Source organism: Alligator sinensis, unplaced genomic scaffold (genome assembly GCF_000455745.1).
Source record: "Alligator sinensis unplaced genomic scaffold, ASM45574v1 scaffold203_1, whole genome shotgun sequence".
Lineage (NCBI taxonomy): Eukaryota > Metazoa > Chordata > Crocodylia > Alligatoridae > Alligator > Alligator sinensis.
Window position 1 is genome coordinate 3,092,396 of NW_005841949.1, and position 13,476 is coordinate 3,105,871.

At 48.6% G+C, this 13,476-nt stretch overlaps 2 protein-coding genes across 3 annotated transcripts in view; one reads left to right on the forward strand and one right to left on the reverse strand.

Annotated features, from left to right (window-relative positions):
- Positions 1-5,823, reverse strand: part of TEPP (testis, prostate and placenta expressed) — a 33,183-nt gene extending 27,360 nt beyond the window's left edge. The window contains exons 1-2 of the mRNA XM_025199764.1: positions 5,752-5,823; positions 3,642-3,866 (exon numbers count right to left, since the gene is read on the reverse strand). Coding sequence (XP_025055549.1) covers positions 3,642-3,864 — 223 coding nt within the window. The 5' untranslated portion in view covers positions 3,865-3,866; positions 5,752-5,823. The remainder of the gene's footprint in view (positions 1-3,641; positions 3,867-5,751) is intronic.
- CNGB1 (cyclic nucleotide gated channel beta 1) overlaps positions 34-13,476 on the forward strand; it is a 97,345-nt gene continuing 83,902 nt past the window's right edge. The window contains exon 1 of one of the 2 annotated variants that reach the window (XM_025199762.1): positions 34-838. In XM_025199762.1, coding sequence (XP_025055547.1) covers positions 469-838 — 370 coding nt within the window. In that variant the 5' untranslated portion in view covers positions 34-468. Of the gene's footprint in view, positions 839-2,755; positions 2,811-13,476 lie in introns of those variants that run through there. The other variant, XM_025199757.1, reaches the window with a different exon arrangement.

Consider the following 13,476-nt stretch of genomic DNA (forward strand, 5'->3'; position numbering starts at 1 on the left):
GTGGGGGCGCGGGCGGTGTATGTACCAGCCAGAGGGAGACCGTGCACCATGGAATACCGTTGGTTCTATAGCGTGCTGAAGGAGTTCTGGAGCAGGTATGGGCTACAGAAGGAAAGCCCAGAGAACATGTCTAACCACAGGAAGATACAAAAGGCAGTCAGAGACAGAGACAGGCTATCGACCATGGAGCTGCTCCCTGATGACGACTGCCAGGCTGTCTGGAACCAGATCTTCCACAAAGACCGAAGAAAAGACAACAGAGACATGAACTGACTCATAACTCACGGTGTACTCCCAGTGAAGGCATGGAAGCACAGAGCGAGATAAGAGTCTAGATCCAGCTGCCCCACAGCAAACTGCCAAGATGAGAGCGAGAACATTGACCACCTCTTTTGACTCTGCCCTTGTGCCAAGGGAGTGTGGAAAAAGCTAAGCTGGCTCCTTGAGTAAGTGACAGGAGTCAGGCTGATGACAAGGGAGGTGGCGCTGTACGGACACCTGACTAAACATAAGGGGTCCCAGACAGCCCGCTTAAACCAGTTTGGGTCCTGCATCAGGAGCACCCTGTGGCAATGCAGGAACCTCCTAATGTACAGTCACATTAAGCTTGAGCAAATGGACTGTGTTAAAATGTTTCTGAGTGAACTCCAGCCCTACTACCAGAAAGCGATGGCAGAGGATGTAGAGGATGCAGCCAACTCCACCTGGAAAAGGGACGCGTGGCACAGGGTGTTCAAAGTCCCCCTGGGAAGGGAAGTGGACAGGGAGAATAAAGGGGACAACGACACAACTGGACCTGGAGACAACGAGGAAGACAATGACAGGATCAGCAGTAGGAGTGTGCGAAATGGGTGCTATTTGATTCAGATTTGGATTCGGCCCATATCGGGGGCAGTGATTCGATTCGATTCATTGATTCCAGTTGCTGTCCCTGATTCAATTTGGCCGAATCTGAATCTGAAGATTCAATGCTGATTCAGAGAATCAGTGATTCGGACACAGACACAGCTTTAAAAGTTTTTTCTACATACCTTGAGGTACCAGGCATGGCTTGTGATCACTGTGATGCTGGGGCGCATGAAGCATCCCATGGGAGTGCAGGGGCCCTCCATGTGCTCGGCAGTGAACCCAGAAGTAGACTGGAAGTACTTCCGGTTCACTTCCGGGTCTGTCGGGGAGCATGCTGGAGGTACGTAGAAAAAAACATTTAAAGCTGTGTCTGTCCGAATCTCCAAATCTTTCCGAATTGATTCGGAGGGTTCCGATTTGATTTGGAGAGATTAAAGGGTCCTCTGATTCCATTTGGATTCGGAGATTCGGCCACCGAATTGGGCTGAATCTCTGCTGAATCGAATCAGATACCAAAGCTTTGCACAGCTCAGATCAGCAGCAGTAGAAACGGCAGAGACATCAACAATGATAAGGACAGTGAATGAACTGAGAAGGGAAACCCCAAATCGCGCCCTTGACTGACTAAGGGACTGTGTTTGGGTTAGGGAAGAGCAGGGGGTGGGTGTGTGTGGGCGCAGGGGAGCAGGTGCGGTTATTGTAATGGGTGCGTGTATTTCTTCAGTTGGTTTTTAAAAAAAAAGGTGCAATGGAAGCCTATAATAGAGGAGATATATATATTCTAATTTAAATAATCTGATGAAGTAAGCTGCTGCTTACCAAAGCTTGTGCATCTCTGATTTAGTTAGTGAATAAGGTACAAATCTACCCTTCCTTTTGCAAGAGCAATCTCAACCATGGCTGAGATGAAAGACTCGTACCAATAGTGGTTGCTGCAGAACATGGGCTCAGCTATGTAGGCTTTGTGGAGTCTCCAGCCAGTTGTGTCTTATTCTTCTTCATGCTGATTTACTTGAATGTTTTTCTCAGACAAATGAATCTTTTTTTTTTTCAGATCATTGGAATTGCATGTTGTGACTGGGGGTTAGGGGCTGTTCCCTCCAAAGGAATCAAGCCATGTCTGGTCCCCAAAGAAGGGGAATGAGGTCCTATCTTCCAAAAATGACTGAAAAGCTGCTGGCTGAGAGTACAGGGAGACTCTGGAAGCCCAGAAAGCATACCAGCCCTCAGCTGACTTAATGTGTATGAAGAGGTAGGGCAGAACTGACACTGGAACCTGTTGGCTGTGCCATGCTTGTCCAAATGATAAGCAAATCTCAAAGCCCTTTACAAAGGTGGATCAGAATAATTGCTTCCATTTTCATAGTTTCATAGTTGGTAGGGTTGGAAGGGACCTGAGCAGATCATCAAGTCCGACCCCCTGCCATGGCAGGAAAGAGTACTGGGGTCAAACGACGCCAGCAAGGTGTTCATCTAGCCTCCTCTTAAAGACCCCCAGGGTAGAAGCCAGCACCACTTCCCTTGGAAGTTGGTTCCAGATCCTAGCTACCCTGACAGTGAAGTAGTGCCTCCTGATGTCTAGCCTGAACCTACCCTCTGCCAGCTTGTGACTGTTATTTCTAGTCACTCCTGGTAGTGCTCGGGGGAACAGGGACTCCCCTAATGCCTGCTGGTTCCCTCTGACTAGTTTGTAAACGGTCACTAGATCCCCCTTCAGCCTTCTCTTGTGGAGGCTGAACAGGTTCAGGTCCCTTAGCCTCTCTTCATAGGGCCTGCCCTGCTGTCCCCTGATCATGTGAGTGGCCTTTCTCTGGACCCTCTCCCTGTTGTCCACATCCCTCCTGAAGTGCGGTGCCCAGAACTGGATGCAGTACTCCAACTTCGGCCTGACTAGTGTCGCATAGAGGGGGAGGATCACCTCCTTGGACCTGCTTGAGATGCATCTGTGGATGCATGACAAGGTATGGTTGGCCTTCCTGACTGCGTCCCCACACTGTTGGCCCATGTTCATTTTAGCATCAATAATGACTCCCAGATCCTTTTCTACCTCTGCACTAATGAGAAGGGAGTTTCCCAGCCTGTAGGTCTGCTGCTGGTTCTTCCTCCCCAGGTGCAGCACCTTGCACTTGTCAGTGTTGAAACTCAACCTGTTCTCATCTGCCCACCCCTGTAACCTGTCTAGGTTCACTTGCAGCCTATTCCTCCCTTCTAGCGTGCCCACTTCCCCCCACATCTTAGTGTGGGGGAAAACTGAGGCAGAGAGGAAGAGTGATTGGCCAGCAGCACTCAAGTGCCCCGAGTCCCTGTTCTATGCTCTTATCAAGTAGGGATTTGTAACGTGCACCTATAGCTCATTTCCTGCGAGCTGCAGCCGCAACATTACCAGTGGATGTACCGTGAATGTCTAAGGCAGACAGATTATCAGGAGCCTGATTTCAAAAGTGCGTTTCCCCTGCTCACTTCAGCTTCAATGGAGGCTGGAGCATCTCAGAAACTTTGAAAATTAGGCTGATTATTTAAAGAAGATGAAAGGAGAATGGCAGAGCTGGAGTCATATTGGTGTTATTTGCTACAAGCAATAGTAAGACTGAGGGTCTCAAAGCACTTGCATAGGGGGTAAGGATTGTTATATACATTTTATGGATGGGACAACTGATGATCAGAGAGGAGGTGTCACACAGGAGCTCACTAGCAGAGTCGGAAAGAGAGCCCTTGTCTTCTGCATCCCAGTCCAGTGTTCTCTTCTCCCCAGGACTGTCCTGCTGCCTTCCAAAACTCAGTGCTGACATTACCTTTGGTGCATGCAGTGGCTGTCCGGGAATGTTCATCAGGGAGTTTGTTCATTGCCGTGTCCATGTCCATCTGACGTAAGGTTGGCAGGGCTGGGTGGTAAAGCCTGTCCTTTACTCCAGCCAGTCTGGAAGTCCTTGGCTCCACGGGCAGGAGAACAGCAGGGATGGCACAGATATTATGGCCATCTTTTGGCCATGGGACCAAATCAAGTATTTGGGACATTGCTGCTGAAGAGAGAGGACAGTTAAGTGAACAAGTCTGTAGAGGCAAGGCTTATGTGTAAGCAACTGACAGGCTGCATCTCCTGATGACAATATGCACAGACTATAACTCATAATAACATCATGGACTCAGGCTGTCCACATTGTTTGAGTCCCTGGTTGTGCTGCGCTAACAAATCGCATGCAATAAAAGGAGTACTGTTGGCTCACTGGGTATATCTAGAATCTTGTGGCCCCTTTTGAGCCTTCAGATGCCTGAGAGAGACCCACAGCATCCTGCAGCACATTGCACAAGTGGTTAAGAGGCACCACAGGGATACTCTCACTCTGTGGTTCCAGTTCTGTCCCCAGACCCAGCTCCCGCTGGCATCCTGGGGGGGCTGTATATGCCCTCTGAGCACAGGAGTGCCAGTATATGCTTCTATGTTCCTCGGTTTTTCAGTGATGACCTGAGGTGCCAAGGGGTTAATATTTAGGCATATCACTCTAAGGGAAGTCTGCGGGAATGGTGAAGGCATGACACTTCTGGAAGCGAGGCCAAAGCCACCCCGACTCCAAGGCTGCTGTATCAAAACCTGGCCTTTAACATTTGTTTGTGCCCATGATTCCTTCTAGGTGCTCCCCTGGTTCTTTGCCTCCCTCAGTAGCTCAGTCAGTGTTGCCCTTTATCCTGGGAACAGTTTTCAATCTCACGTGAACCAGGCGCTCCCAAAGATCTAAACCTTGTGACTCCTACAAGCTGCACAGTCCATTACACACATCTGGCCTTGTTCTGTAAGGTATGGATCTACTCTGTATCTTGTTAGGGCCTGAGCCAGCTGTCCCTGATGTCAACTATAAGACTCTTGCAGCAGTAGCAGTCAGACTGGGTCTAGTTTGTAACCTCACAGGGTAAAAATTCTGATCTTGCACACTTTCCCACCTGCACCCACACATTGCATTAGGATTATAATCTTCCTCAGGGCCTGCAGAGGGTACATGCTTCCAGAGAAAGGGAAGGGGAGGAGTGGGGGGAGGGTGAGGGTGCAGAGTACTTCTACTTTCCAAAGCAAGAAAGAAGAAGAAATGCAGACTGATGGGAGCTTGGAAATCTAATAAGCAAGCCCTCCAGGAAGAAGAGCAGAGTTGATTTAATGTGGAGAGCTAGAGAAGAACTTTGTTAAAGTCAGTGCAAAACCTCAGTCTCTTGTAGATCAGTAAAGTTAATGGTGAAAATAACCCAGAACACAAAGGCACAGTGAAGCACTAAAATGTGCAACTTTTATTCAATAATCATCTTCTTTCTTGGGCTGATTCCATTCTCAAGCACCTTAATTTGCCATAAACTAGTGATGGACCAGAAGCAAAGCACTAAATGTGCTCATCCCCAAACATAAAGTTCTCTTTCACATCTGAATTATTTCATGGATAACCCCTGGTTCCAAAATAGGACTGAGACAAAACCCCAAGCTCCTAATTCCTCTGAATTCAGAAGTGTTCAGCTCCAAATCTGCATTTTAGTCCTATCTCACAACTGTTTTCAGGCTTGCTCTTCAGCCCCAGGCTAACAGTGAACACTTGGCATGGAGCCCACTGGATGTTTCCTTGCACTGTTCCACTGGAGCTGTGTGGAGTAGCTTTGGCTCCCAGGAGAAAACATTGCTGCAGTTTAATAGAGACACCTCCATCTCAAGATGGGAAAATTTTACTGGCTCTATTTTTTTAGTTTCCTTCCCTTTGAGTGATACCAACTGAAAGTGAGGCTAAATAGAAGGCAAAGGCAAAGGCAAAGAAAGAGCACTTTAGAATAGATTATAAATATTTCTCTGGTGCATACACATGTGTAGAGCCAGCCACAGATTTGAGTGCGCACACTGCAATATAAATAATAATAAATGGTCATAAATACCTACACTGAAGTGATACTTATTTTCTCAGCCTTCTTTGCATTGTGTGACCCTTGTCTCAGGCCTGACTTGGGCTCTAGTCATTCTGTTTGCTGATCTCTTATTCCCATGGCAACAGGCCACGAATATCAAATGTAGTTGTTAGGTGATGAGGGCAGGGTTGCTAGGTAACCCTAGCAGAGCCAGAGCAGTGTCCCTGCAGTTACCTGGTAACTGGTGACCCTCATTCATCCTGGCTCAAAAAGAAGGTTACAAGCCCTGCAGGCCTGCAGCCAGCTACTGCCATGCCCAGACAAAGCTGGTTTGTTTTTGTGGAGGGGGGAAGTCACAGAGCTGGGCTGCGTCCCCTGTCTGGAGACTAACACAGGGCTGATGGGGGAGCACGCTGCCCTGTGATCAGAGCTATCGCCCCCGCCCTGGAGTGCAGAGGTCCCAGGGACCTGACACCCTACTGTACTGTTGTCAGCTGCATCTTTACTTGGCCATGCACGCTTTCAGCCAGCAGCATGGAATTATTCCTCAGACAAGTGAAGAGCCCTGGTGTCGCACTGCTGGGATAGGAAAATACCTGACCTCACTGTAAATCAGTGGACCAAGCCCACTGGGGTCAGTTGGTCTCACTAGGCCAAAGCCAAGGGTCTGTCCCAATAAATTGATAAGGTATATGCCTGTTAGGGACACCTCATTTGGCAAGGGGCCTCTCAGTTTGTGAACACATGTCTGAAGGTGTCAAAAGGACACAGCAACCCCCTTGGCTCAGTAGAGAACTCATAGACCTCGTACACCAAAAAAGAGAGGTGTATAAAGGATGGAAGACAGGAATCGCCACAAACGAGGAGTATTTTGCGCTGGTCCGCACCTGTAGGGGGCGAACCAGGAAAGCCAAGGCTGCAACCGAACTTCAAGCGGCTACACGTATCAAGGACAATAAAAAGTCCTTTCTCAGATATGTGGGGAGTCGGAAGAAAAGCAAGGGTAACATTGGACCCCTGCTAAACCAAATGGGACAACTGACAACCGACACCAAGGAAAAAGCCAACCTGCTTAATGGGTACTTGGCACCAGTTTTTCATCAGCCCAAAGGGACCGCCCTGCATAGCATGATATGGGACAGCCAGGGTGACGGTAAATTTATATCCAGCATTAGGTAGACCTTGTAAAGGAACACCTTGAGAGGCTGGACACCTTCAAGTCAGCTGGTCCTGACAGATTGTCCCTCCAAGTCCTTAAGGAGCTGGCAGGCGTCATAGCCCAGCCACTGGCAAAGATATTCAAAAACTCGTGACGCTCAGGTGAAGTACCTGAAGATTGGAAGAAAGCCAGTGTGGTGCCCATCTTCAAGAAAGGGAGAAAAGTAGGTCTAGGGAACTACTGGCCAATCAGCTTGACCTCAATCCCTAGAAAGATTCTAGAAAAAATGATCAAAGAGACCATTCTTGACAAGCTGGCTGATGACAACATCCTGAGGGGTTTGTTGCAGGTAGGTCTTGCCTGACCAATCTCATCTCCTTCTTTGATCTGGTGACATATCACCTGGACAAAGGAGAAGAGATTGACATCATATTATCTGGACTTCAAAAAGGCCTTTGATCTGGTGTTCCGTGATGTCATGGAAAAATTGGCCAACTGTGGCGTCAGATACATCACAGTCCGATGGCTGGGGAATTGGCTCCGACGTGGGACCCCGAGAGTGGTAGTTGACGGAAGTGAATCATCATGGCGCTTCGTGACCAGTGGTGTCCCCCAAAGCTCTGTCCTTGGACCTGTTCTTTTTAATGTCTATTAACGATGTAGACACCAGTGACAGAAGTGGACTGGCCAATTTTGCCCATGACACTAAACTTTGGGGTAGAGTGTCCACACCTGAGGATAGGTTGGTGATCCAGGCTGACCTGGATAGGCTTAGAAACTGGGTGGATATAAACCTGATGCCCTTCAATACAGAAAAATGCAAAGTACTCCACCTCGGGGGGAGGAGGGGGACCCGCAGCGCGTTTATAGGCTCAACAGTGCTACGCTTGCTAGCACCACGGCTGAAAGAGACTTGGGGATCATAATTGACCACAAGATGAACATGACATGCCACCAATGCATGTCGCAGCTGGTAAAGCAAACAAAATTCTGGCTTGCGTCCATAGATGCTTCTCAAGTAAATCTCAGGATGTCATCCTCCCATTGTACTTGGCTTTGGTGAGGCCACAGCTGGAGTACTGCACCCAATTCTGGGCTCCACAATTCAAGAAGGAGGTGAAGAAGCTTGAGAGAGTCCAGATGTGAGCCACACGCATGATCAGAGGGCAAGAGAATAGGCCTTATGATGAGAAGCTGAGAGCCATGGGACTCTTCAGCCTGGAAAAGCACAGGCTCAGGGGTGACCTGGTGGCACCCTATAAATACATAAGGGGTGTGCATGAGGATCTGGGGGAATGCCTGTTCACCAGAGCACCCCAAGGGATGACAAGGTCCCATGGTCACAAACTCCTTCAAGACCATTTTAGTTTGGACATAAGGAAAAACTTCTTTACTGTCTGAGCCCCCAAGGCCTGGAATAGACTCCCTCCAGAGGTGGTGCAAGCGCCTACTCTGGACTCGTTCAAGAAACGCTTGGATGTTTATCTTGCTGGGATCCTTTGACCCTAGCTAACTTCCTGCCCCTGGGCAGAGAGCTGGACCTGATGATCTTCTGAGGTCCCTTCCAGACCTAATGTCTATGAAATCTATTAAATAAATGCACCCGCCATCACCCAACTGCATCCACTCACAACCACTATACCAGCCAACCCTCTTCAGGTATGTCTATGGCACACAGAGAAATACAGTGCCAACTGTATGTGCCAGCTCCAGACCGATGTGGAGGCCTCTACCCCATGGATGATATGGGTCTACCTCACTGTCTACCCTGCAGTGTTTGCCTGGATGTTCCCAAGTGTGTCCTGCCCACCTGCTCTGGCTTGCATGCTCTAAACCCAGTTGTGTGCTGGTAAAGCCTCTCTGATTGCTGCAGTCTCTCTCAAGCATGTGATAAACCATGGTGCAAACATACTCACCCGTTCTGGTCCCAGCACCAGTATGGCTACCGCAGTGTGGAACTCTACCTGGGATACAGTTAGTTCTGTTTCCGAGTATGGCCAGTGCTGACATGGCTACACAGAGTCAAGAAACAGTCTAGATATCTTTGCACAGCACTGTCTGCTCCGTATCGATGTTACCTGATGTCACGAAGCTGTGTGCAGTTGTACAGCCGAAGGCTATGGGCCATCATTTGGCTGCCTGCAATAGCTACTTACACCCTTACCTAGGTACTGGAAGCAGTGAATGCTGTGCATCTCTGTATGAGGCATCTCCTCTGATGTGCACAGGCTCTTGATTCAGTGCCCTATCAGGCCTCCTGGGCCCTTCACTCCTTTGAAGGTTGGGGACTGGGAGAGCCAGGGGTACCTTGAATGTCTGGGGACATCTCTTTCATAAACTTCATAGATTTTTAGGGTCGGAAGGGACCTATTACACCATTGAGTCCAACCCCCTGCCCTGGGCAGGAAAGAGTGCTGGGGTAAACCCAGCTAGGTGCTTGTCCATTCCCAGCCTCTGCCATATCTGACCTACTGTGAATAATCACAAGCCACATTTAATGAGACATTATTGCTGGCAAGGGGTCAAACGGCTTTTTTTTTTTTTAATTATAAAACCATATAAATTACAAATATAATACACATCACACTTTCCCATACATACATCAAAATTAAATTTCAACACCCATTATCAACATTTCTAAACATCACAAACAATTTTAAAAAACACCATTTTTACTCACAGACAAATTATGTATCCCTCTCCTTATTCCACACAAAACTACACAGTCCCATCGTCCCTTTCTCTCCATCCCTCCACCCCCGACCACACCAGACTACTCACTTAACTTACTCCAGTTGGCCTAAGCAGGGTTCTCCAATTTATCTGCTCCCAAACAGCCACTTTGATTTCTCCTCCCCACCCCGGCACCATCACCCCCTTAACCCCACTGTTCCTCCAGATGCGTTGGGCCACCAGTTTGATTCCACAGACAAAGTGCCAGGGACAAAGGGCACCCCTGCTGCACCCCCTTGTCCACCTTAAACTCATCTCCCAATAATCCATGAACCAGTACCCGACTCGTTGCATTCCCATACAATGCCTGTACCCACTCAAAATGTTCCAGGAACCCCATCTTTTCCAAAACCCTAAACAAAAACTCGTGTGACACACTATCATAAGCTTTCTCTAAATATATACTGCCCACCATCACTTTCCATTTTCTGTCCCCCACATAGTGCAGTGCATTAAGATCCACTGACTATCTGTCAGTCGTCTTCCTCTAATGGCACATGTTTGGTCCTCTCCCACTACCTGATCAAGTACCTGCCCCATGTGTTGCGCTAGCACTTTTGCTAAGAGTTTATAGTCAACACTGAGTAGAGTTATGGGCCTCCAATTTTGCAAAAGCTCCTTCCCCTTTTTATGTAACAAAACTACCCCATCCACTGCAAAACCCTTTCCTGCTTCCCCCTTCCCCAGTGCTTCTTTGTATACCTCCACTAAATCCCTCCCTACTAAGTCCTAAAAACTTAAATAAAATTCAACTGACAGCCCATCCAACCCTGGTGTCTTATTTCATTGCAGCAGGCTCAGTGCTGCTGGTACCTCTTCCAGTGTAATGTCCGCTGGCAAGAGAGGCTTATCCTCCTCTTTTAACTTTCTTCTGCAACATTTCCATGAAATGGTCCCGTTCGGCCCTATTCACCGGTTGTGCTTTATATAAATCCTCATAAAAATGAGTAATCTCCCCCAATTTCCTCCAATACACCCTCCTTTTCAAGCCATAACCCTTCCCCAGTCTTCAGCTTCCCCACTTCCCCTTTCTCTTTCTGTACCTGCTTCTCAAAATATTTTCCCCATGTCTCCCTTTGCCCCACCCATAGTGCACGTGCCAAAAAGATGTGTCCCTGTTCCCTATCTCTGAACCAGTTCTCAACTGTTTGTTTAGCTTCGTGCAGTTCTTGTTTCACCTCCTGCCCGTTCATTGCTTCTTTGATTAAACCTTGTACTTTTCCTTGCAGTTTGGTCAAGGCCCTACTTTTTTCCCTTGACTGCTGTTTCCTGGTGGCAAGAAACCATTTCTTAACTCTGTTCTTGACTACCACCCACCAGAAAGAAATTCTTCAGCATACGCCAGCCTTCATATTCCTTTCGAAAGAACCCAGAATCCCAGTCATCTTCCAACAGGAGTGTATTTAAACGCCATACTCCCTTCCCTCTCTCTCCCCTGGTTCTCAGTTGTAAATCTACCCGGAGCAGACTGTGGTCGCTAAAGCTCACGTCTACAGCCTCTTTCCTGCCCACTCCCACACCCTCTGAAATAAAGATATAGTCAATCCGGGATACTTTACAACCCCTCGGATCAACCCTTGTTCCAACTTTTTCCTCCTCCCACACATCCCTCAACCGTTCTTCCCACAATCACCCTTTCAGCCATTGCCCCGTGCTGTCCAGTTTTGCTCCCCCAACTCCCCTTCCTCAATAATACAGTTCACAGTCCCCTTCCTCAATGACAGTTATGGTCCCCAACCACCACTCGATACCCGCCTCCCCCGGCACATATTCCTAATTTCCGGAAACACCGCCCCCCCTCCCTCCCCCTCTCGCTCTGGTCACTCCGCGGGGGCATAGACATTGAAGATATCCACCCCACTACCACCCTCATTTTCTGCAATCAGCCCTGTATAAATGTTTGCACTGATTTTACATTAACCCGCCCTGCATCAACCAGGATACCCAGCCCTGCAGCCTTATTGTCATCCGACTCTGCCCACCAAGATGGTCCCCCATCCCACCTCTTTCTCAGATGGATATATTCTCTTGCCAGTGCTATTCTGCATTCTTGCAGACATATAATGTCTGCCTTAAGTGCCTGTAAAGTCCCTTTCGTTCTCTCCCAGTGGTTCCTTCTCATGAGGCCGTGAACATTTAATGATACAATTGTGAAAGCCATGGTCAAGCATTTAAAAAGTTAGTTCCTCCCCCACCACCTTCATCTGAGCTGCTGCTTGCAGAGGACTTGGCTGGGATGGCTGTCTCTCCCCGCCACATGTTGGTTGCTTCAGCTAGGTTCTGGATTGCCCTGGGGCTTAAGAACCCCTGTGTGTCCTCCATCCCATCCTCTCCTTCGTGACATGCAGCTGTTTCGGGGTGGTAGTTTTGTTCTCCTCCCTTTAACCTGTCCCTTCTTTTCTCCTCCTACTTTCTTTTTCTTAGGTTTCCCACTTAGGTTCTTTTTCCTCTTACTCGAGCCTATTTCTTTTCTGGCAAGGGGTCAAACAGCTGCTGCAGCTGTAGGGCACAAATGAGTGGCCTATTTGGGGAGAGCTGCACTCTTGGGCAGCAGAAGGAGGTTGCAGGTGGATGCCAGCAATGGTATGGAGAAATAAGTGATCTCTGTTTGGAGGGAGAGGGGGAAGATCTACAGTGTCTCCAGGGGAGGGGCAGGCTGGTGGGAGGGTATCCCTGGTATGCAGGGATCTCATAGGATACAGTGACCTTGTCCTTCTCTGCTGAGCTGCTTCCAGGCCTGGAATTAGGAGCTAGTGGGTCAATCTCTCTTGTAATTAGGGCATTTACATGCTGGTTCAACTCCCTCCTCTCCTGAAGGGACTTGAACCCACATCCCAGGGCGGTTCTTTATCCACAGGTGTAGGCTCTTTCAGGGATGGGACAGAGTGGAGCATGAGACCCCTTAATGTCTCCTGCAATGCTGTTTCACTTTGCATAAATAATTAAGCATGCACCAGAGCATGGACTAGCACTAAGATGTCCAACCTTCCGGGTAAGCCTCCTACCCACCAGACCAGAGCATCAATCTCTCTGCCTCAATGAATATCCAATTATTTATATATACACAGTGGAACAATTCTAGCAGGAAAGACTGAGGGAGACCCAGCACAGACAAGCAAACCACCTAGGGTGCTCCTCTGGGAGTTCCAGGCTGTGGGTTCAAATCTGCTGGGTGGGTGGGGAGCAGAGCCTTGCTCTTACACAGCCTGGTTGAGTGCTTCAACTACTGGGTTAAAAGGGGGGAGTGGGAACCATGCCTCTTCCTTTCAGGATTCTAGTCCTCTGCTTGCTTTGCTGTTCTCACGAGGGCTTCACAAGGAAATGTGCACTGATGGAATAATTTTCTCCTCACAAAATGGAATATTTGAATTTTGGTTTCACCTTCCCTGACAACTTGAAAAATGTATTTTGCTTGGATCCTGAGCAATCTCCCTCCGACTTCTTTTGCTTTGGGTGCTGACCCCCCAAATCACCAATCCCTACCAGCTCTATTTGGAAGTGGCCTCAGGGAACATGTGCTGTCCTGGTCTCAGGGAATATCTGGGGGCTGCTCCTGAGCCCTGCTGCAGCGCAGGGTTTGCACCTCTCCACAAAGAATGTGAACGTGTAGGCCTCAACGTGGGAGGATTAGGGACAGTGGGGAATCCAGATAATTCACAGTGTCAGTGGTAAATGGATCAGCCTGCAACTGGCAGCCTCAGCAAGCGAAGGATTAGCTCAATGACAGTTAGCCCCAATCTGCCCCCAGACTTGCTCATTCTCCTGCTTGGGTTGGCTCATGGAGTGGTGGTCCTGAGAGAGGGGCAGTGCCCTGCATCTCCCTGCCTTATCCTACCCCTAGTTCTTCTGACAACTCTCTTTCC